Below are 25552 nucleotides of genomic sequence, written 5' to 3'. Positions count from 1 at the left end.
ATGGTCCGAGAGTTCAAGCCCTGCGTCAGGCTCTGTGCTGAAAGCTCAGAGTCTGGAGCCTGTTTCAGATTCTGTGTCTCCCTCTCTGCCCCTCCCCCACTCACATCTGTCTCTCTCTTTCTCAAAATAATAAATAAACATTAAAAACTTAAAAAGAAAACATTAAAAAACAAAACTGGGGTGCCTGGGTGGCTCAGTCGGTTAAGTGGCCAATTTCGGCTCAGGTCATGATGTCACAGTTTGTGAGTTTGAGCCCCCCGTGTCAGGCTCTGTGCTGACAGTTCAGAACCTGGAGCCTGCTTCAGATTCTGTGTCTCCCTCTGTCTCTGCCTCTCCCCTGCTTGTGCTCTATCTCTCTCTGTCTCTCAAAAAATGAACAAATGTTAAAAAAAAAAAAATTGAAAAAAAAAACAACTAAGAAAAACAGAAAACATGAACAGCTTTTGAAATTGAATTCATTAATTTAAAACCTTCCACAAAAGAAAACCCCAGGTCCAGATGGCTTCACTGATAAATACTATCATCAATCTTTCAAGGAAGAAATAATATCAATCCTAAAGAAGCTTTAAGAAAGAGAGAAAAATGAAACACATCCCAACTCATTTTATTTATTTTTATTTTTTTAATGTTTATTTATTTTTGAGAGAGAGAGAGACAGATTACGAGCAGGGGAGGAGCAGAGAGAGAGGGAGACACAGAACCTGAAGCAGGCTCCAGGCTCTGAGATGTCAGCACAGAGCCTGATGAGGGGCTCAAACCCACGAACCATGAGATCATGACCTGAGCTGAAGTTGGATGCTTAACCGACTGAGCCACTTAGGGGTCCCAACATCCCAACTCAATTTATGAAGTCAGGAATACCCTGATAACAAAACCCCACAAAGACATTACAAGAATAGAAAATGAAGTACCATATTCATTCATGACAACAGATGCAAAGATCCACAATGAAATGCTAGCAAACTGAATCCAGCAATGCAAAAGCGTAATACATGACCATAAGATATCATTAACTCAGATATACAAGGCTGAACTTACTATTAGAAAAATCAACCAATGCTATTCATCATGTTAACAGAATTAATATATATCAGGTCAATTAATGAAGCAAAAAAGTATTTGACAATCTTTCTGATAAAAAGACTCAGCAGATTAGGAACAGAGAAGGGGGCTCAGTCAACCTAAACAGGGCATTTATGAAAAACCAACAGTCAACATCAGAATTTATGGCAAAAGACTAAATATTTTTCCCCCAAATCAGGAACAAGGTAAGGATATCCATTCTCACTACTTCTAGTCAACATTTTACCAGAAGACCTAACCCTGAAATAAAGCACAAAAATAAAAACAAAACAAACAAAAGCCCATCATAATAAAAGGCATATAGATTGGAAACGAAGAAGTAAAACTGTTCTTGCTTGGGGTGTGTGGGTGGCTCAGTTGGTTAGGCGTTCAACTTCGGCTCAGGTCATGATCTAGTGGTTCATGAGATCGAGCCCTGCGTTGGGCTCTGTGCTGACAGCTCAGAGCCCGGAGTCTGCTTCAGATTGTGGTCTCCCTCTCTCTTTGCCCCTCTCTGGCTCATACTCTATCTCCCTCTCAAAATAAACATTAAAAAAAATTTTTTTAAACTGTTTTTACTTGATGGTGACAGGATCATGTACATATGAAATCTTAACGAATGTATAAAAAAGCTAACGGAACTAATATTTCAATTCAGCAAGACTGCAAGGAAACAACAATGTTAAAAACAGCAGTATTTCTATATATTAGCAAAAAATAATTCAAAAATGAAATAAAAAATACAATTCTATTTACAGTACATCACTAAACTTGAAATACTCTGGAATAAATTTATTTATTTATTTATTTATTTTTTAATGTTTATTTTTGAGACAGAGAGAGACACAGCATGAACGGGGGAGGGTCAGAGAGACAGGGAGACACAGAATCCGAAGCAGGCTCCAGGCTCTGAGCTGTCAGCACAGAGCCCGACGCGGGGCTCGAACCCATGAACCGTGAGATCATGACCTGAGCCGAAGTCGGATGCCCAATCAACTGAGCCACCCAGGCACCCCTGGAATAAATTTATTAAGATACATGTAAGACCTATAAGATGAGAACCACAAAACGCTGCTGAGAGAAATGAAAGACCTAAATAAATGGGGCAATATACCACAGTCATTGACTGGAAGACCCAATATTATGAAAATACAATTCACCACAGATTGGTTAGAAAGATTAAATATAGTCCCATTCAAAATGTGAAGCTGATGCTAAATTTCAAATAGATATGCAAAGGAACCAGAACAACCAAAAGGCTTAAACTTTAGAGGGGTTCACATATAGGATTTTAAGAATTAGTATAAAACTAGAATAACCAAGGCAGTAGTGTATTGCAGAAAAATGCTATAGGTCAATGGAACAGAATTTAGAGTCCAGAAATATCTCTATACATACACGGTTGACAGATTTTCAAAAATGTTACACCAGTAACTCAATGCAAAAAGGATAATCTTTTCAACAAACTATACTAAAATAGTTCATATCCATATGAAAGAAAGTACCATTAACCTTTACCTCACACTGTAAACCAAAGTAACTCAAATAGATCACAGACCTAAATGTAAACACTAAAGCTATTAAAACTAGAAGCACACGTAGAAAAAAATCTTTGTGACTTTGGAATAGGCGAGCATTTCTTGGATAAAACAAGCCACAAAAAAAGAAAAAAAAATTGGTTAGTTGAAACTTCATCACAAATTTAAAAGTTTAGTCTTCAAAAGCCACTGTTAAGAAGAGAAAAAGGCAACCAGTGAATACAGCAAAATATAGCTGATAAGTACATGAAAAGATGTCTAATATCACATTATTCAGTGAAATGCAAATTGCAACTACAATGAGAAAACACTATAAATCCACAAAAATGGTTGAAATTTAAGACTGGCAACACCAAATGCTGGCAAGGATATAAAGAAACTTTTGTTATATATTGTTGCTGGAAATATAAAATGGTACAAATACTCTAAGAAGAAGTCTGGCAGTTTCTTACAAAAGTAAACACATACATACTCTATGACGAAGAAAATTCAAAACATATGTCTGAGCAGACTTGTACAAGAATGTTCATAGCCACTTTATTTATAATAGTCAAAAATTTAAAACTGCCCAGGTGTTCATCAAAGGGAGAAGGCCTAAATAAACTGTGGTATTTTCAGACAATGGATTACTACTCAGTAGTAAAGACGAACGAGGGGCGCCTGGGTGGCGCAGTCGGTAAGCGTCCGACTTCAGCCAGGTCACGATCTCGCGGTCCGTGAGTTCGAGCCCCGCGTCGGGCTCTGGGCTGATGGCTCAGAGCCTGGAGCCTGTTTCTGATACTGTGTCTCCTTCTCTCTCTGCCCCTCCCCCGTTCATGCTCTGTCTCTCTCTGTCTCAAAAATAAATAAACGTTGAAAAAAAAAAAATTTAAAAAAAAAAAAAAAAAAAAAAGACGAACGAGCTACTTATACATGAAACATGGATTAATCTCAAGAACAACGTGTTTGGTCAAAGAAGGTTTACACAAAAGAATCTATACTGTATAATTCAACTTTATGAATAGGTAAAACTAAGTTAGAGTGAACATAATAAAAATAGCATTGCCTCTGGGGTAATGGGTACTGGACTGATTGGAAAAGGGTGTAGAGAGAATTATCTGGACTGGTGCTATGTTGTATAACGTGATTGGTTTGAGTTACACAGGTATATGTATTTGTCAAAATGCGCCTCATAGCACAGGTTAGTTTTGTGCACTTCAATGTATATGAACTTTACATTAAAGAAAGAATAGGGGTGCCCGAGTGGGTCAATCGGTTAAGTGTCCAACTTCGGCTCAGGTCATGATCTCATGGTTTGCGGGTTCAAGCCCCTTGTCGGGCTCTCTGCTGACAGCTTGGAGCCTGGAGCCTGCTTCAGATTCTGTGTCCCTCCCAAGTCTCTCTACTCCTCCCCTGCTCGCACTCTGTCTCTGTCTCTCTGTTTCAAAAATGAATAAACATTACAAAAAAAAAAAAAAAAGAATATATAGGGGCACCTGGGTGGTTCGGTTAGTTAACCATCTGACTCTTGATTTTGTCTCAGGTCATGATCCCACGGTTCATGAGTTCGAGCCCCACATTTGGCTCTTTGCTGACAGTGTGGAATTTGCTAGGGATTCTCTCTCTCCCTCTCTCTATCTGCCCCTCCTCTGCTTACTCTCTCTCAAAGTAAATAAATTTAAAAAATTAAAAAGAAAGAGTATATATATGTCATTTATTTATTTATTTAATATTTTTTAATATTTATTTATTCTTGAGAGAGACAGAGCATGAGCGGGGGAGGGGCAGAGTGAGAGAGGGACACTGAATCTGAAGCAGGCTCCTGGCTCTGTCAGCACAGAGCCCAACGCGGGGCTCAAACTCACGAGCCGTGAGATCATGACCTGAGCCGAAGTCAGACGCTTAATCTTAACTGACTGAGCCACCCAGGCACCCCTATGTCAGTTATTCATATGCATGATGAAGTGTTTGGAGGTAAAGGCTATTGATGTCTACCATTTATTTCAAAATGCATCAAAAAATGAGATAAACTGATGAATGGAAAGAGGAATGGGTAAATGGACAAACATTCCAAAGCAAATATACCAAAATGTTTAGCTGAAGAATCTAGCTAGTGTATATATATGGATATTCACTGTACAATTTTTTTCATGTTTAAAATCACCATAAAAAAACGGAAAAAAATCAACATATTTTAAAACTAAAAGTTACAAGAGACTTAAAAATGTTCAGGCATATCTGAAAAAAACCCAAATGTTACTTATAGAAATGAAACGTATAATGGCTAAAATTTTTAAAAAGTCAATGAACAGTGTTATGTTGTTACACGAATTCACAGAAAAAAAAACAAACCACTTAATAGCAAAATGGACCAAAGGCCTGAACAAACTCTTTACAAACAAGAACACAGAGGGGCACCTGGGTGGCTCAGTCGGTTGAGCGTCCTACTTCAGCTCAGGTCATGACTGGTTTGTGAATTTGAACCCCGCATCAGGCTCAGAACCTGGAGCCTGCTTCGGATTCTGTGTCTACCTCTCTCTCTGTTCCTCCCCTGCTCACACTTTGTCTCTCACTCTCTCTCAAAAATAAACGAACACTGGGGCACCTGGGTGGCTCAGTCGGTTAAGCGTCCGACTTCAGCTCAGGTCATGATCTCACACTCTGTGAGTTCGAGCCCCGCATCGGGCTCTGTGCTGGCAGCTCAGAGCCTGGAGCCTGCTTCAGATTCTGTGTCTCCCTCTCTCTCTGCCCCTCCCCTGCTCATGCTCTGTCTCTCTCTGTCTCAAAAATAAATAAAAACATTAAAAAAATAAAATAAATGAACATTAAAAAAAATTAAAGAAAAAGAACACAGAACAATATGTGAAAAGTTGCTCAACCTCAAAGCAATCTCAGAAATAAAAATTAAAGCCACAGTGAGCTATGACTTTATACCCATTAGGCATACATGATATAAAGTAAGACCGCAACCCGGGCTGGAGAGGACTAGAGCAACAATAACTCTTACATACTGCTGCTGAGCGTAAACGGAGACGACCACTTTGCAAAACCGTCTGGCATCACCTAGTAAAGCTGAAGATACTTACGTCATCTGACCTCATATTCCACTGTAGGTATAGTCCCCATAGAAAGGCTTACATGTGTGTACCAGGGAACTGATGGAAGGTTTTACAGTGGCATTGTTTACAATAATAAAAAACTGGAAACAACCTAAATGACATCATCAGTAGAATAGATGAGAAATTTCTGATATACAGTCAAACAATGGAATCCTATAGGGCAGTGAAAACAAATGAATGAAAGCTACAGTTGTCATCAACTTGGCTCAGTCTCAGGAATAAAATAGCAGGTGAAAAAAGAGCAAGCTGTAGAAGAATACATACATCGTGGATCCATCCCTATGCTGTGCAGGAATCCAAACACATGTGGCAAAACCATAAAGATGAATGCTAAGTATAAAGTTCAGGATTTTAATTTCATTTGAGAGAGAGAGAGAGGACCTGGGAAGGGCCTAAAAGGTAATGAAAATGTTCTACTTCTTAAACTGGATGTTGAGTTTTCAGATGTATTTTATATTGGTCATCATTATATGTTACATATTCATTTGTAAAATGCCTTTGGATGTATTCAAATTGTATTTAATGTAACATATTTAATAAAATATAATACATGATTCTTAAATTCCTTAAATGGTAAAATTGGTCATTAATAATATTCTTTGCCTACCCGAAAAATCTTGTGCATCCTCATGGTGGCTGAACAAAAGATAAATCTTGTGAGGAGCAAGCGAAGAAACTCATCTCCAAAAAACTGGAGAAATGCCTGATCTGCAAAAAGGAGAAAGATGACAGTAAAAAGATGCTTAAAAGGAAAACACATTTCAAGGGGAAGAAAGATCAGGAAAACCTTCTCAACTTTTCTGCCTTCAACAAATACCTTTAAAAATTCAAACAATTTCAAAAATTTAAGAACCGTTATAGTATGTTAAGTGTGCAGTTAGATTAGTAGGGTACCTATTGAACGTGAATGGGTCAGTAGCTGGGCAATATCGCGGTTGATTTTTCGAAGATATTCTTGACACTTTTCCCATAGGCCTCTGCGCATGCTTGACAATCCAGAGACAAATAGGAAGGCCATTAGAGGATTGTTCAAAAAGAGAGTGAAGAGGCTACCTCGTTGAGATTGATCTGTAATAACAAACATGTTATATATAGAGACAACAGTTTTGCAAAAAATAAGAGATGCATTTGAGGAGTAATTTAATATAGTGACAATGTATTAAATTTATATCATTAAATCACAACAAAGTAGATTCTGCATGTAACTAGAAAAACATCCCAGGCACACTACTTTCTGCTGAACAAACTTACGATAGAGCCTAGTATAAACTTAAGAGAAATGGAAAAGGTACATATTCCTTTGCCTTTTTCACTCCAACTAACTAACAAATTTCATCCAAATACGGCAAGTACGTGGGCAGTTCATGATAGCATTCTCTGAGTACTAGAATTGGCAATCTTTTTCACTCTCCTTTAGTAGTTGCTCTTTCTCTGCCTATCCCTTAAATATCAGTATTTTCTTTCTTTCCCCCTACACAATGCTGATCTCACCTACTCCCATAATTTCAGTTATCACATGCCAACTAATTCCCAGTTCTCTTATCTGCAGCCTAGATTGAGCTTGCTAGGTCTAGGACTGCATTGTCCTGCTGTAGCTACTGGGCATTTAAAATGTGTCCAAACTGAGGTGCACCGTGAAGTATAAAATATATGTGGGATTTCAAAGCCTCAGTACAAAAAGATATATTAATGTTAATTTTGCCTGTTTCTTTCTACTTTTTTTGAAATGTGGCTACTAGAAAACTTAAAATTATAAGTGAATTACATTGTCTTTCTATTGAACAGAATTGCTCAAGACTACAATACTCAACCTAGGTCTCAAACCTCCAACCCAACATGTCAGAAACTGAAAGCAAATTCTTCCCTCTTTTGTTCTCTACAAATCTGCTTCTTACCATCATTTCTACCAGCATCTCAGCCAGAAACCCGGAAGTCCATCCCTGCCTCCTTCCTCTCCCTTATTCCCTCATATCTAGTCCATCGCCAAATCCTGTTGGCTCTCTGGGTTTAGTATCTTTTGAAGCCGCCACCATCTCCCTATTTCCATCAATGTTCTTCTCCAATTCATTCTCCACAAGGTGGCCTGAATGCTCTTCCAGGCTACTCTTCTGTTCACAATCTTTTGATGATACCCCACTGTCCTCCAGTTAAATTTCTTCACAAATCCTAAAAGGTTTTCCATGATTCGGCCACACAATCCCACACCCTACCCTTCCGCTAGCAGGAAGTACTTATATTTCTCTAAATATTTCATAAACTGGGGTGCCTGGCTGGCTCAGTCGGGAGAGCATGTGACTCTTGATCTCAAGGTTGTAAGTTCGAACCCCACGTTGCGTGTAGAGATGACTTAAAAATAAAATCTTAAAAAAAAAATGTTCCATGAGCTCTCATCACAGTGGTCTTATGTCGGGGCTCACACACTATTGCTCTGCTAGAACAAGCCTCATATAATTCAATATATCCTTCAACTTTAACATCTTTTTATCCACTTTCTTCACCTTCAAGGGCCAGTTAGGAGTTCCTCTATGTGTTCCATGTGCTTGCTCCTATGAAACACCTAAAAGAAATGCATCTTTGGCGAGATATTTGGCTGTGTGAGGAGCATACTGTGTTGTGTGGGTTAGAGTGTTATCCCCAGTGCCCAGCACAGGACCTCATAAATAAATGCTGAGTAAAGGTTTGTTGATAAATCATGCAACTCATGGTTACAGAAAGAACTCTACACTTTATTATTATTTTATTTATTTTTTTATTGTTTATTTATTTTTGAGAGACAGAGCATGAATGGGAGAGGGCAGAGAGAGAGGGGGACAGAGAACTTCAAGCAGGCTCCAGGCTCTGAACTGTCAGCACAGAACCCGATGTGGGGCTTGGACTCATGAACCATGAGATCATGACCTGAGCCAAAGTCAGACACTTAACCGACTGAGCCACCCAGATGCCCCAGAACTGTATACTTTAGATACCAGAGGGGCAGTAATCTAATTAGACCTTCCAAATACTTAGGTATCCGCTAGTTCTGTGTCCCGATAGGCCAAATTTGAGGGATTAAAGGTCTGAGCTTTCTAGCACAAAGATACGATACTAAACTAAAAACTGTTAAGGACATACACCACAACTGAGCAGAGTAGTAAGCATTAAGAATAATGATAGTTTAAAAAATGATAGTACATCCTGAATACTTACTGTATATCCAGAATTATTTAACAAGGAGGTACTATTATTATCTCCATTTGATAGGAAAGAAACTGAGGCACAGAATGGCTAAGTAACTTCCCAAGGTCACATAGCGAGTAAGTGGTTAAGTTGGGATTTAAATTCAGTTTGCCTCCAGAGCCTGGTGTTTTTCCCCTCTCTACAGTAAAGCCTTTTGGACCAAATAATCTTGGTATTAACACATCAGATCATGCAATTTTAAACAAAGCTGCATCTTGATAGGACAAATTGGTAGGAAAACGCACTCTTAAATAACTGGAAGAGGTTATATTTCTCCAGAAGTGATAACAAACACGTTAACAAAGTCCTCAAAGCAGGAGAATTTTACCGTTGTTTGAAGGTAAGTTTTATCCCTTAGTAATTTGGCTTTTGGATACATGAACTTAATATTTCTACATGTTCTTCCCTGTTAAATAGCAAAACTTACCTTAAAACAACGGTGAAAAGTCTCCAGCTTCTCTCAGGCTTTCAAATGCTGACCATCACTTCCTGTGTCAAAATATGTCAGCAGACAGGACTTCTGGCTGGGAAGTAGCAGTAAAATGCCATCTCCCACAGAGAGACATCAGCACTATTCGCAGTCAGGGAGATAGTGAAACAGTGACAAGAACTGCTAAAACAGTGTTAGGTTTGTTTAGTTTTTACCTAGCTTAATGACTGGGAGTTAGAGTTCGATTTTAGTGTTGTTTATCGAGGATAAATTATTAAAGACAAAGTCTTTCATTTCTCAGCCATCTGAGAAACAGCCAAAACACTGGCACACTGTCTCCCTGGCACACGGAAAAGAGGTTCTTTTATTTAAAAAATACAACAAAGTAAAAATGTGAATAAAAGAAACCCTTAAGTTGTGCCAGTTGGGTTCTCCGAACTCTTAGGCAGAGGCTGAGAAGTTTTCTAGACCAGAAATCTCATGGTCTTAGAAGATGCCTAAATTAGGTAGCCGGAGATATAGGAAATCATGCTATATGAATGATGACAGGCAGACCAGAACAAAAAACAAAGCAAAACAATACCTGCCAAACAAATTGTAAAATTCACAAATCACGAATTCCCCAACAGTAAGGGACCACAAACCATATTTTTCTCAGGGACGATTTATCATTTCTTTCAGAATTATCTCAAGACCTAATGGTAGCACATTAAAGAAGTCTAGTCGTTGGCAAGACTTCTGGGTGTATTTCACAGTGAAAGCTGCCACATGAAATACTATAAAGCCACATGTGATCATTATAGGTTGGGAAGACAGAGATCAGTATTATTCAAAATGTACACAGTAGTTATCTGCAACCTACTGATATAACAGGTAACGACAACGTACCTTGTAAAGCCTTTGGATACGCTGTAGGAGAAAGCAAGCAGACTAGTGGCTGTCCAAATAAGTTTGTGAAATTCTGTAACATAAGAATTTAAAACTTTCATTAAAGATTTGGCCAAAGATAGTTACTTTCTGTAACAAAGATAGTAGTTTTTCAAAGTACATCGTTAGTGTACAGATAGGGCCCTTTTACTCATAGACAGATGCAGAAACATCAGTAACAGCTGAAGAGACTGCCATCCGTGTATAACTACCGTGCAAAATAGGCTTTCTTTCTTTCTTTTGTTAACATTTATTTTTGAGAGACAGAGAGGCAGAGCATGAGCAGGGGAGAGGGAGAGAGAGACACACACAGAACCCGAAGCAGGCTCCAGGCTCTGAGCTGTTTGTTAGCACAGAGCCTGACACGGGGCTCGAACTCACGAACTGCAAGACAATGACCTGAGCCGAAGTCGGACGCTCAACCGACTGAACCACCCAGGCGCCCCCAAAATAGGCTTTCTTAAAATAGTGCAGTTTACTAAGGAAACTACTGATTTTTAAAATAAAGGCATATACATGGTTGCAGTGTTACTGGGAGAGGTCATCTGGCTATCTACCAAGAGGCCACATCATTGGGCAATATACACAAGCATGGATTTTCCAAGCTCTAGGATCTGGCTCTCAGCCTCACGGGCTCTAAAACCTGACTTACTGAGAAGTAATCAGGGAAGACTTGCAACCACTTCTCATTGTGAATCAAATCACTGCTCACACAGAATGACCTATAAACCCAGAATGTCGGTATGTTAATTTACAGTGGGAATGGAAGCTGATACTCAAACTAGACCACTCTTCGCTTAAGGATATGCTTTCTTTAAAGGATGTTCTTAGAGAGAAACCCATTCTAAAGATATCATTCCACTCATTTTTAAAATTTGAACCAACCTCAATAAAAATGGCCAGATATTTTTTCCTGCAACTGAAAAAAATAATTCTAAAGTTCATATGGAAAAAGTAGATTAGCCAGGAAAACTCTGAAAAAGAAGAACAAAGAGAGGCAACTAGACTCATGAGATACTGAAACATACTTTTAAGCCTCCGCAATTAAAAATATGTGGCACTGACATAAGAGTGGGCAGAAGACCAATGGAAGAGAGCAAAGAGTCCAAAATTAGACCCCAAAACAGATAGGACTTGAGTATATATGATAAAGATGATAGTTCAAATTAGGAAGTAGAAGGGGCTCCTGGGTGGTTCGGTGGGTTATATGTCCGACTCTTGATTTTGGCTCAGGTCCTGATCTCATGGTTATCAGATCGAGCCTCGTGTCAGGCTCTGTGCTAGGTGTGGAGCCTGCTTAAGAGTCTTTCTCTGCCCCTCCCCGACTAGTTCTAGTTCTCTCTTTCCCTCCCCCTCCTTCCCTCCCTCCCTCTCTCAAAAGAAAAAAAAAAAAGAATCAAATTATGAAGTAGGAAAATTTGGGGCACCTAGCTGGCTCAGTCGGAAGAGCATGCGTTTCTTGATCTCAGGGTCATGCGTTTGAGCCCATGTTGGGTATAGAGATTACTTAAAATAAATAATTAAAAATTGGGGGGAAAAAAAAAGGAAGTAGGAAAATTTGATGGCTAGCTGGCTACCCAGAAGGAAAAAATTAAGATAGCCATCCAGAGAAAAGTTGGCTGTATACTTTGCACCACATATTTGGATAAATTCCTGATATATCAAAGATTTAAATATAAAAAAAAAAATAAACAATAAAAGTGCAAAAAGAAAATGTAAGAAAATAAGGATGATTTTTATAACTTAGAAGATCATCCTAACTACTATGGTCAAGATTAATAAACCCAAGGGCACCTGGCTGACTCAGTTGGAGGAGCATGTGACACTTGACCTTGGGGTTGTGAATTCGAGCCCCATGTTGAGCCCCATCTGGGTATACAGATTACTAAAAAATAAATAAATCAACTTAAAAAGATTAATAAGCCCAGTTACAAAACCAAAGCCTTGTGCATAGTAAAATGCAGCATAAACTAAATCAAAAGCGAAATGATAAACTGGGGAAAATATCTGCAAGGCACATTACAAAGATTAATCTCAATATAGAAAGAGCTTCTCCAAATCCCTAAGTAAAAGACCACTGACCCAACAGAAAAATGGGTGGAAGATCACAGAAGATTCACAGAAAAGGAACACAACTGGCTCAAAAACATGAAAAGAAGCTCAACCTTGCTGCTAATAAGAGCAATAAAACCAAAACTATGCTGCAATATCATTTTTAACCTACCAGTGTAGCAAAATTTACCAAACCTTGAGAATATACACTATTGGCAAGACTATAGGAAAACAAATACTCATATGTAGATGGTAGGAGTATAAATTGGTACAAACTCGTTAGAAGACAATTTGGCAGTATCTATTAAATTCAGATGCATATTCCATTAACAGCAATCCCACAACTAAAAATTGATGCTACTAATATGTTCTCAAACCTATAATAACTTTGAGTCCCAAGTTACTCCTTGCAGTACTGTTAGCAATAGTAAAGGACTAAAAACAACCAAATCACCAGCAACAAGGGATTGGAAAAATAAATTATGGCACAACAATACAATGGAATACTATGCACCTATAAAAAAGGGACAAAGAAGTTCTTTATGAAGGGATATGGAAAGATCACCAACATTTCTTTCTTTTTTTTTATGTTTTATTTATTTCTGAGACAGAGAGACAGAGCATAAGTGGAAGAGGGGCAGAGAGAGAGTGAGACACAGAATCTGAAGCAGGCTCCAGGCTCTGAGCTTCAGCACAGAGCCTGACGCGGGGCTCGAACCCATGTACTGTGTGATCATGATGTGAGCTGAAGTCAGACGCTTAACCAACTGAACCACCCAGGTGCCCCCACCAACATTTCTTACTAAGTGAAAACAAAGTAAGCTATAGAGACTTTGTGTATAGTATGTTAGTATTATTTATACAGCCAAGAAGACTAAAGACTATGTATTTGTTTTGTCTTATACATGCATTTTTAAAATTTTTCTAGAAAGGTAAACAAGAAACAGACAATAATAATTCCCCATAGAGAGAGTAACTGAGTCAATTGGGAGTGGGAAAGCTAAAGAGATATCATAATAAAGCCTTTTTGAAATTTTTGATTTTGTGACTTTGTGAATATAGTAGCAACATAAAAAAATTAAACAAATAAATTAGAAATTTCTTGCAATCAAAACAAAGGGAGTAAGATGAATGATATTAAGGAGCATTCTTCAGATAAGGCAGCTGGAGATATTTATCCACACTGCAGGAATGGCCTACTGGATCTTTGGCCATGATGCTCTTGATCTTGGATAGTGTTAAAATGCACATGGCTGTTATTTATGTCCCAAGGTCTCTCTTCTCTTTGTTTCTCTTGTTGACCAACCTTTCTCTTCTTTTTTTCTTTAAATATTGTGTGCAAAGAGTTAGTCTTTTTTTTCATTAAAGCCTGACAGCAATCCTTTGAAAGGCCTGCTTAAGAAAGTTGGTCGCAGGTTGGCTTCTGGGGACTTAGATGTGGGGAGGGTTCCCACCATTAGCAGAACTGGCAAGAGCGGCTCACTTTATCAAGATTGTAAACACGATGGTTTATGCTGAGCACCTGCTTTCCTTCTAGGATAATGGCATTTTGGAAGTGCCAGGCAGAGGGTGTCTACACAATGAGTCCCTAATAAAAACCCTGGGCACCGAGTTCCTAGTGAGCTTTCCTGGTAAACATTTCACCTGCGTCGTCTCACTTGTTGCTACAGAAACTGAGGGCATCCACTGTGACTTTACTGAAGAGGGCTCTTGGAAGTTTGTGCCTGCTGTTCTCTAGACTTCATTGCATGTGCCTTCTTACTTTGAGACTTTTACTGTGAGAAATCTCAGTACTGAGTGTGACTATAGGCTGAGAATTATCAGTCTTTGTGAACTGCTGAGCCTGGGGGTGATCTTGGGGACCTCTGATTCCCTTCAATCAGATTATATTTAAATTTTAGGCCTGGAAAACTATTTCTTTAAAGATACCTCACGTGTCTCTGGTTCTAACCCATTTGGTAATTAATTTTAGTTTAACTCCCTTATGATTCTTATTTTCTTTATTTGCAAGTTTTTGGGAATGTCTCATAATTGCCCCCATGTAGGGATTATATGATTTAATGCTATTATATCTAAGAAAAATTATGGCAAATGTATGTAAATAGAACATACGTTGAAGAAATTTTAACTTGCTATAGCTCATATATAACACTACTATTTATTTTTGTATATTCATCCCATATCTAACTACTTTGCTGGATCTATTTGCATATTAAGTTGTTTTGTGATTCCTTAGGATTTTCTAAATATAAAATTGTATCATCTATAATTGAAGATTTTTATTTCTGGGGTGCCTGCGTGGCTCAGTCGGTTGAGCATCCGACTTCGGCTCAGATCATGATCTCATGGTCTGTGGGTTCGAGCCCCGCGTCAGGCTCTGTGCTGACAGCTCGGAGCCTGGAGTCTGCTTCAGATTTTGTGTCTCCCTTTCTCTCCCTCTGACCCTGCCCCGTTCATGCCCTGTCTCTCTCTGTCTCTCAAAAATAAGTAAACATCAAAAAAAAATTTTTTTAAAGATTTTTATTTCTTTCTTTTCAATATTTACACCTCTTATTAGTCTGGACAACCTTTTTCATTGTTTTATTTGGGGAATGTTAAACAATTCTGGTTAGGACTAAAACAAAATCAATCACAAAAATGACAGCAGGCATTCTCTTTTTCTCATTTTAACTAAGAATACTTTTAATGTTTCTCACTCGAAGTCCAAAATTGGCTACTTAATATAGAGGCTTTTCACATAAGCTGAGTTTTGTTTTTTTTTTCCATTAAGAATGGGTACTGAATTTTATTGGATTTCACAAAATGACCCCTGAGACAAGCATGTGATTTTTCTTACTTATCCTATTGGCATAGGATACAATATTGATTGATTTTCACAAAATACATACATGATTCAGATAAACTCTTTTGTTAGATTATCTTATTAATAAATAAGTCTATTTCCTAGTATTTTATTTAAAATTTTCTAATCTATAATGATTAACTAATCTGGGGTAGGATTTTCTTTTGTGTGTATTATTTGTGCCTTGAAAGAGTCATCATCATAATAATTTCTATAATTTACTGAATGCTAATACTGCCTTTTAGGGATCATCCTAGACTTCTTAGATCCTAACTTGTAATCTTAAAAATACTGTAAGATCAGTATTGCCAACTTATTTTGCAGAGAAAGAAAAAGTGGCACAGGTAAAACCAAGAACGTGCTCAAGGTCATACAAGCATCTTGTGACCTAATTGCTATAGAACGGATAGTTCTTTTTAATAATTTTATATATTTTAAAATGTTTATTTATTTTTGAGAGAGAGACAGAGTGCGAGCAGGGGAGGGGCAGAGAGAGAGGGAGACACAGAATCGAAGCAGGTTCCAAGCTCTGAGCTGTCAGCACAGAGCTCGATGTGGGGCTTGAAGTCATGAACCGCAAGATCATGACCTGAGCTGAAGTCGGACGCTCAACCAGCTGAGCCACCCAGGCACTCCTAGAATGGATAGTTCTGAACTTCATTGCTCTGGAATTGTGTATTTGATTCTAAAAGTTGAAAAATATTTACTGGTGGCAGCGCCTGGGTGGCTCAATCGGTTAAACGTCTGACTCTTGATTTCGGCTCAGGGCATGATCTCATGGTTCATGGGTTCGAGCCCTAGGTTGGGCTCTGCACTGACCGCGTGGAGCCTGCTTGGGATTCTCTGTCTCTCCCTCTCTGTGCCCCCCCACCCTGATGTGTGCTCTCTCTCTCTCTCAAAAATAAATGAAATAAAACATAACAAACAAACAAATAAAAAGTATTTACTAGTGGGGCACCTAGCTGGCTCAGTTGGAGAATGTTCCTCTTGATTTCGAGGTCATGAGTTTGAGCCCCACATGGGATATAGAGATTACTAAAATAAATTTTAAAACTTAAAAAAATAATAATGGGGTGCCTGGGTGGCTCAGTCGGTTAAGCGTCCAACTTCAGCTCAGGTCATGACCTCACAGTCCATGAATTTGAGCCCCGCATCGGACTCTGCTGACAGCTCAGAGCCTGGACATTGCTTTGGATTCTGTGTCTCCCTCTCTCTCTGCCCCTCCCCTGCTCATGCTCTGTCTCTCTCTGTCTCAAAAATAAATAAAAACATTTTTAAAAATTAAAAAAAATGTATAATAAAAGTATTTACTGGTAAACCCCAAAGGGCTAGATTTTCTTGTGGGTAAAAAGGAGATAACTTTGATCATTTGCCTCTATCTCATACCCTATGATTATAATTTTCTGATTTCTTTTTTTAAGTTTATTTATTTATTTTAGAGAAAGAACAAGAGCAGAGGAAAGGCAGAGAGAGAGAGAGAGAGAGAGAGAGAGAGAGAGAGGAAGAGTGAGAGAATCCCAAGCTGACTCCATGCTCAACGCAGAGCCTGATGCGGGGCTGGATCTCAAAATCGTGAGATCACGACCTGAGCCAAAATTAAAAGTTGGACGCTCAACGGAGGGAGCCACCCAGGCACCGCTCTGATTTCCTTCTTATAGACAATAGCTCTTTTTCTCCCATAAAATTATCTATTTAATGATACTTTAAAACATCTCTGTAACTTTAAAATAGTACATAGTGTCCTTTTTAAAGATCTTTTTTCTTTAACAAATACTCCTTAAACCCACTGACTATACACTGTTCTAGGTGCTAGGAAGACAGCGGTAAACAAAACAGATTTTTTCTTTGAATCTTGTTTTCCAGGAGCTGGCATTTAGATGGGGGTGGAGGTGGCCGGTAGAGACCCACAGTAAACCAAGTTGTTACACAATATCATAGAAGGTGGCAACTGCTACAAATGGAAAGACAGCAGAGTATGGTTAGCAGCCCAGACTTTACAATCAGATTGTTTAAATCCCAACTCAGCCACCTATCGTGTGTGTGACCTCGGGCAAATTACTGAACCTTTCTGTGCAGTGGTTTTCTTATCAGTAAAAAAATAGGGATGATAAAAGTAACACCTTGGGTTGTTGAGGATTAAACATTTTTTTAAACTGATAAAGTGCTGGGTGCCTTGGTGGCTCAGTCAGTTAAGCATCAACTTTGGTTCACGTCATGATCTTGCGGTGTATGAGTTCAAGCCCCACACTGGCTGTCTGCTGTCAGCACAGAGCCCGCTTTGGATCCTCTGTCCCGTCTCTGTCGCTCCCCGTCTCTCTCTGTTCTTCCCCTGCTCTCTCTCAAAAATAAGTAAACACTTAAAAAATATCTTTGTAAAGTGCTTAGAATGGTGGATGGCACTATAAAGAAGCTGTCATGATAATTAAGAAAAAATAAAGAGGTGTATAAAGAATGCAAGGGGGCATATGATTTTACTTTTTATCTTATTTTTTAAAATATTTATTTATTTTTGGGGAGCGCACAAGCAGGGGAGGGGCAGAAAATCTGAAGTGGGCTCTGTGCTGACCGGCTGACATCAGTGAGCCTGATGTGGGGCTCGGACTCACGAGCTGCAAGATCATGACCTGAGCCGAAGTTGGACACTCAACCGACTGAGCCACCCAGGCACCCTGGCATATGATTTTAAATAGGGCAATTAGGGGGGCACCTGGGTGGCTCAGTCGGTTGAGCATCCGACTTTAGCTCAGGTCATGATCTCACAGTTCTTGAGTTCAAGCCCCACATTGGGCTTCTGCTGTCAGCAAAGAGCCTGCTTCAGATCCTCTGTTCCCCTCTCTCTGCCCCTCGCCTGCTCGTGCTCATCCAAAAACAAATAAATCTTTTCTTTTTAATTTTTTAAAATGTTTATTTATTTCTGAGACAGAGCATGAGTGGGGGAGGGGCGGAGAGAGAGGGAGACAGAGCATCCAAAGCAGGCTCCAGGCTCTGAGCTGTCAGCACAGAGCCCGACGCAGGGCTCAAACTCACAAACCATGAGATCGTGGCCTGAGCCAAAGTTGGTCGCTCAACCGACTGAGCCACCCAGGTGCCCCAAAATAAATAAATCTTTTAAAAAATAATAAAAATAATGCATAGGGCAATTAGGGAAGACTCTATGGAGAGGCTTCAATTTATCAAACACCTGAAGAACAACGTGGGTGTCTTTGGAAGAGGATTCAAGGCAGGGGGAATAGACACAAAGATCCAAAGCAGCAGACTGCCAGGTAAGTTAGAGGAATAGCAAGGTCAATGTGGCTGAAGAGAACTGAACGATAGGGAGACGGGCAAGAGAAAAGGTCAGAGATGCATCTGAGGGGAGCGAGGAGGTGTGTGAGGGCAGATCACATGAAGCCTCCACTCTGAGTGAGATGAGGCGTCTCTGGAAATTCTGAGTAGAGAAGTGACGTCCTCTGACTTATAGACACACTCTGTAAGGAAGCAAGGACAGAAGGAGGAAGACTTGTTAAGGAAGCTCCTGTAAGAATTCAAGGGCGACACGATGGCATGGGTCAGGGTGATGGCAGTGGAGGTGGGACAATTCTGGATATATCATTTACAGCCAAGAGGATTTCCTGAAATGGATGTGGGATGTGAGGGAAGGAGGAGGCAAGTATGAAACCAAGGATTTGGGCTGCGGCAACTGTCAAAGTGTAATAACAGTCATTAACTGCATTAACTGATCTGGGGAAAGCTGGAGGAGGAAGAGGTCTTAGGGATTTTGTCTTGGGCATGTGAAATTTGTGATCTTTATTAGAATCACCAATTAGATATGGAGCAGGTAGATTACACTTAAGTCTGGAGTAACAGAGAGAGGTCTGGCCAGAGGCAGGAATTTAGAAATTGTCAGCATAGAGATTGTAATTAAAGTCATGAAACTAAATAAGGGCTTCGGGGCATCTGGTTGGCTCAGTCGGTGGAGCATGCGACGCTTGATCTTGGGCTTGTGATTCAAGGTCCATGGTGAGTGCAGAGATTACTTAAATTAAAACAAAACAAAACCCAAATGTTAAATAAGGGCATCAAGAGAGTGAGTTGTAGCTGGAAAAGAAGAGGAAAAAGAGAGAGCCCAGGGTACACCAATGATAAGACGTCACAGAAATGTGGAAAAACCAGTAGAAGAAACTGAGAAAATAAGCTGACTCCAGACATCTTTAGCCCCGAGGCAATCGAACAACGTGAATTCAGGTTTTAAAGGTCCTATCCAGAGAGGAGGACACAAGTCAGAGCTCAGGGTCTGCCTAAGAAGACAGAAGAAGAAGAGTCTAACAGGAAACCAGCCCTGTTAAGCTGGGCTACGCCCTTAGTGTAAGGATGAACCCAAACCAAATTTTACCATCCTTCCCCCATGACCACTCCTCAAGGGGCCTGCAGGGAAGTTTCTCAGTACTGAACAGAACAGAGACAAACAAAACGCAACAGTGCCTGAGTGTTCTAACTCTAAGCTACCCCTTTCACATGTGTGCAGCCCAAATTCACACCAGGGAGGTAATCGTAAAAACATGGTCACGGCTTGGTAGTGCCTCCAAGTATTTAGCAGAAGCAAATGCAGACCCTCTCTGGATGAAAGTATCTTCAGTCCATTTCCCACAAATAGTTTTAAGGATAACGAGAAGAAAGTAGTCGAAGATCATCAAGCATATAAGAATACAAAAATACCAAAGGGTATCTTTCAGCAGCAAAAGCAGATTTCAGGTATAAGCCTAATCAGCTAGATAATAAAGAGCAAAATGAGTATGCTTATTAAGTTTAAAGAAATAAAGAACAAACCTGAAAACAGAAAAGAACAAGCTATAAAAAAGGAAATGGAGAGGCACCTGGGTGGCTCAGTGGGTTAACTGTCCAACTTTGGCTCAGGTCATGATTTCATGGTTCATGAGGTCGAGCCTCACATCAGGCTCTCTGCTGCCAGTGCAGAGCCCACTTCAGATTCTCTGTCTCCCTCTCACTGCCCCTCCCCTGCTCATGCACGCACCCTCTCTCTCATAAAATAAATAAGAACTTTAAAAATTAAAAATTAAAAAGGCAATGGATTATTTGAAAAAGAACCAAACAGAACGTCTAGAAATGAAACACAACCAATATAAAACTCAACAAATGGGTTTAAAAGTAAGTTAATCGCAGCTAAAGTAAGAATTTGTTAACTGAAAAACAGATCAGAAAAAATTATCCAAATCTCAACCAGATACACAAAAAGATGGAAAATGTAGAAGAGAAGTTAAGAGATGTGGAAGACACAGTGCAAATGCTAGGCTATTAAATATACATATACAATCAGAGTTTCAGAAGGGGATGAGAGAGAAGCTAGGGTACAACAAATATCTGAAGAGATAATGGCTAGGAATTTTCCAGCAATAATGAAACACTCCAACGTACCAGTTCAAGAAATCCAACAAATCCCAGTGAGTTAAATATAAAGAAACAAATCCTAGACATATCACGGTATAACTGCAGAAGGCCAAAAACAAAGAGATGGTCTTTCAAAGTAGCAAAAAGAAATGGAATGAGTGCAACTGGCTGGCAGAAGAGTTCTCACGTGCCCTGGTTAGGAAGGTGAACGTCTTGACAGCCTGCGGCAATCTGCATCCATCAGTCAAACGCTTTAGGATGGGGCTGTTTACGTAAATATGACTGTTTTGACAAATGTGTAAGTTATGCTCACTGGCAGAGATCCAGCTCTGTCACAAATATTTAAACACTCAAAGGATTTTCTTCTTCCAAAGAAAAGAAAGCAGAACTGAAAGACGTGTTACCCAACATGACTGAGGGATTTTATTTTACTCTGCTAGTACTATGTGACCACAGAAATAAAACCACTTCAACCTGCCCATTCCCTAATGACAATTTGAGAGTGGAAGTTTGGGCCATACTTCCCATGTATATCTTGGTGTTTCAATCACTGTCCTCTGAAATGAGGTTAGGACTGGCATGCAAAACTCCTCTTTTCCTAAATACGGACAGAGCTTGGGCTTTGGAATAAGAAAGACTGGTGGAATCAATTAGGCAAAATACCTAACCTCCATTGGCAAAGTTTCTTCAACTACAAAATAAAGATAATAATGTGCACCTTCATTTAATCATTCAACATGCATTATTAAGAATATTTTAAGTGTAAGACAATGGAGACATAAAGATATATGTATATGCAAATATAAACACACAGAGACTTTAGCGGAAACAAAGCATAGCACTAATAATCACATCCTGGTGCATCTGAGCAGACCATGAAAAAAGACCTAAAGATGCTGACATCAGAGGTTACCCAGCTAAATGGTCCAGCTAGACCATCACACTGAGCATGTCAGTGTGACAAGCCCTGCCCACAATCGCAGAGATTCCAATCACTGTGCTAGCTTCCTCTCTCAAAACTGAGCAGACAAGCAAGCATTATGATACTCTGAGAAAAGTCTCTAATAAGAAATATACAGACAAAACCAAAGAGAAACAAATCAACATGGAGGAAAAAGATAGCATGCAGGGAGAATTTTTTTAACGATCAAGTGATATTTTCAAAGGTAAGAGAAGATATTTCAAACAAGATCAAAACCAAGACGATTGTATATGTGTCCGCATATTTGTTGTATATACATACACATACATTTATTTCTTTATGAAAGAAACATCTAGAAAACAAATAATAAATCTCATAGGTTAGAAGATAAAGGCGGGGTGCCTGGGTGGCGCAGTCGGTTAGGCGTCTGACTTCAGCCAGGTCACGATCTCGCGGTCCGTGAGTTCGAGCCCCGCGTCGGGCTCTGGGCTGACGGCTCGGAGCCTGGAGCCTGTTTCCGATTCTGTGTCTCCCTCTCTCTCTGCCCCTCCCCCGTTCATGCTCTGTCTCTCTCTGTCCCAAAAATAAATAAACGTTGAAAAAAAAAATTAAAAAAAAAAAAGAAGATAAAGGCAAGGGAATCTCCTAAACAGCAAGAGGAACAAAATATGGAAAATGAAGGGCAAGAAAACAGAGGACTAGACTAGAAGGTCCAATACAGGAATGACAGAAATTCCCGAAATACAGAACAGAGAAAATGGGGAGAGGAGATCAATGAGCAACTCAAGTAAATGGGCAGAGTTTCCACATTGAAAAAACTCAGGAAGTACATGCCATGTACCATGAAGTAAACCCAGACTGGGGCACACCGTAATGAAGGTGAAAAACACTGGGGACAAACTGACAATCCCACACGTTTCCAGAGACTGAAAACAGGTCACAAAAAGAATCCAGAATGAGAATGCTTTCCTACTTCTCAAGAAGCATTGGAAGCTAGAAAGCAATATTAACAATCCCTTCCAAATTCTGAGGGGAAATAATTTCCAGTCTCTACCAAAACCATCATCAAAAGGTGAGAGTAAATTAAAGAACAATTGAAGGAGTGCAAGACCTCAGATATTTTACCTCCTGCTCAGCCTTTCTAGGAAGCTGCTCCTGGAGATGCTGCACCAAAGTGAGAGAGTATACGGGAGAGTCCAAGAGGAAGACATGGGATTCAGGAAACAAAGGAGAGATAATGAATTCTCAGGATAACAATGAAGTGGAGTTCTGGGATGAGGGTTCTGCAGAGGGCACCAGTTCAGAGGCTCTGAGGGGTAACTCAGCACAAAGAAAAAATGAAGAGACAGATGAATCCGAACAACCTACAAGACGTAGGTGCCTGGTGAGAAGATCGGGGTTGAATCAGTGTGACATTCAGACAAAAACAAGGAACAAAGTCACATAATTATTTGCCCCAGGAAAAGCAGGAAGTTGCATGGGAAAGAAGAAGTTTACTATATGGCTTAACTGTTAGATGCATTTTACAGTCATCGTAATATAAGCATGAAATATTCAGCGAACCAAAATCATGATAGAAGAAATCTACTGTGGGGAGAAAAGGAGGTAAAAGGTATAAATGTGAGCAGAGGATAAGAAGAGGAAAGAGCTGAATTTCTCTTCTGCAATGGGACATCAGTACATAATGCCTGAAAATGAAGAACCAAGAAGTATCAACACGAGCATGTTATTTAGACAAATAATCAGCTACAAAAGATGTGACTGGTGGCCTCTGGGAAAAGGCAAACAGGGGTTTGGCAGGAGTATGGCAACTGCCGTTTCTGGTAACACCTTGCTGACTGAGTCGTCCCCACCCTGACAACACACTGGAATTGTACTGATACCTGAGACCGGCCCCAAGTCAAGTGATGCAGAGTCACAGGAGCTGGGGCCCAGGTACAAATGGTTTCGAGAAGGACTCGAATGTTTCTGATACACAGAAAGAGTTGTGAGCGACAGTTTTAAACTATATGCAGGAGCTTAATTCTCACAAAAATAAAAAAGTAATACTTAAATGAAGAAGTATGCATGAAATGTTTGTATTTATATAAAAAACATTAGCAAACATGCTCATGAAACATTCATATATGTGAAACATACACAGTCAAGTTGATCCTCGAGAAACAATGTATCAATCACACAGTTCTTTTTCACTAGAAATATGTTAAATGATAATTTAAGACTCTTCGCACATGCTTTGTGGGAAAAGTAAATATCAGACACTTTCACATGTCAACACAGACGACTGCATACTTGATTTAGAGGTACCGAATAGTATTAATTTTTTTTTAATTTTTGTTTTTAACGTTTATTTATTTTTGAGATAGGGGGAGACAGCATGAACGGGGGAGGGTCAGAGAGAGAGGGAGGCACAGAATCTGAAACAGGCTCCAGGCTCTGAGCTGTCAGCACAGAGCCTGACGCGGGGCTCAAACTCAAGGACCGCGAGATCATGACCTGAGCCGAAGTTGGACGCTTAACCGACTGAGCCACCCAGGCGCCCCTAGTATTAATTTTTAAAAAGAACAAACTGGTCTTTGCCATGCTCTGACTTGCCTGACTTACTAATGCGTACGTAGATAAGTATGTTCTGGACAATTTAATTTTTTAAAGGAGTGACATTGCATGTGCCATCAAGAGCAAATGAATAAACAAGAAAAGCTTTCTGTTAGTCCACTGTCATTCTGGGTATCAGAATATTGAAATCTCAAATTAAATCATGATATATAATTAGGGAAATACATTTCCAACTATGCACAATAGTGTTTTTAAAAATCAGCATTCAAGGGGCGCTTGGTGGCTCAGTCGATTAAGTGTCCGACTTTGGCTCAGGTGATCATCTCATGGTTCCTGAGTTCAAGCCCCACGTTGGGCTCTGTGCTGACAGTTCAGAGCCTGGAGCCTATTTAGGATTCTGTGCCTCCCTTTCCCTGTCCCTCCCCCACTCATGATGTCTCTCTCTCTCTTTCTCTCTCTGAAAAATAAATAAGCATTAAAAAAAATAAAATACCAAAAAAATAAAAATCAGCATTCAATACCCATTCTGTACCCAAACAGCACTTTGGAAATAGCAGGCACATACAATGAATGACATTCTTGAGATTATAAAAGGGGGTATCAAATATCCAATCAAACTGAGGGAAATTAATAGATTGCTAAAATATTCTAAACGCATGCTAGATCATATTCAGTAATACACTGGACCTAGTACATCAACATATTGTCACATCAGTAAACTGTAGCAAATGATTCCTTGTCATTGACAAGGTCACAGAATGCTTCCTTTGAATTCTGTCAAGGCACAAAACTCTTCTGGTTTTATAGATTTGAATGAGGTAGCCAATAAACCTTTTCTTTCCTTCAGCAGCTTCCCATCCCCTCAAAGATTAAAAGCAACAACACACACATGATTCAATAAAGTTGACAGCTAATTTTCCTAAACATCAAGAGTTGTGAAACTTGACAAAATGGGTAGCAGGATATATGCTAAAAAATGTAGGGTGGATTGGATACTCTTGAAATTCAGACACTAACTCTAAAAAGTGAAACTAAACATAAAAATTAGATAGAAAACATATGTTTGGAGTCATCTCTTGGCAAGCAGACATTTTTTCCTTGTTCTCCTAAAATAAATCTACTAATATTTGCTTCTCTATCTAATTGTACGAACACTCACAACAGAAATAGTTTTAATTGGCAGATCTGTGTTCCTAGCATATTTTTGAACATATTGTTGACTAATGAAATATTCCAACCACATACAAAGGATTCCAAAGATTCTGTTTTCATTTTCCTGTAAATTACTGTAGTTTGAATTCTAATATCCAACTTTAAAGTGTTTCACTATGGACATTCTTTGTACAGTCATTGAAACCCATTGCTTCAAGAGCAAAATATAAAACCAGAAGTTTTTCACTTTAGTTCCCTGTTACTTATTTCAGCATTCAGGGCCATCTTTTTTTACTTAGTGTCACAAATTAAAAAAAAAAAAAAAAAAAGTGCGTCTAAAACAATTTATGTTGATATTCAGACTGTGACTAT

The 25552-nt window shown here is 39.3% G+C and overlaps 1 protein-coding gene across 9 annotated transcripts in view; it reads right to left on the bottom strand.

Moving 5' to 3' along the window:
* The window catches only part of SCAI (suppressor of cancer cell invasion), a 159737-nt gene that overhangs the window by 17373 nt on the left and 116812 nt on the right, over positions 1–25552 (bottom strand). For 5 of the 9 annotated variants that reach the window (XM_047830469.1, XM_047830470.1, XM_047830471.1 and 2 more), the window contains 3 exons: positions 10233–10305; positions 6593–6766; positions 6306–6406 (listed from right to left, as the gene is read on the bottom strand). In XM_047830469.1, the coding sequence (XP_047686425.1) occupies positions 6306–6406; positions 6593–6766; positions 10233–10305 (348 nt within the window). The other 4 variants (XR_007146359.1, XR_007146358.1, XR_007146357.1 and 1 more) reach the window with 4 other exon arrangements.

This window comes from Prionailurus viverrinus, chromosome D4 (assembly GCF_022837055.1).
Source record: "Prionailurus viverrinus isolate Anna chromosome D4, UM_Priviv_1.0, whole genome shotgun sequence".
Lineage (NCBI taxonomy): Eukaryota > Metazoa > Chordata > Mammalia > Carnivora > Felidae > Prionailurus > Prionailurus viverrinus.
This window is presented reverse-complemented; position numbering and strand designations above follow the sequence as displayed.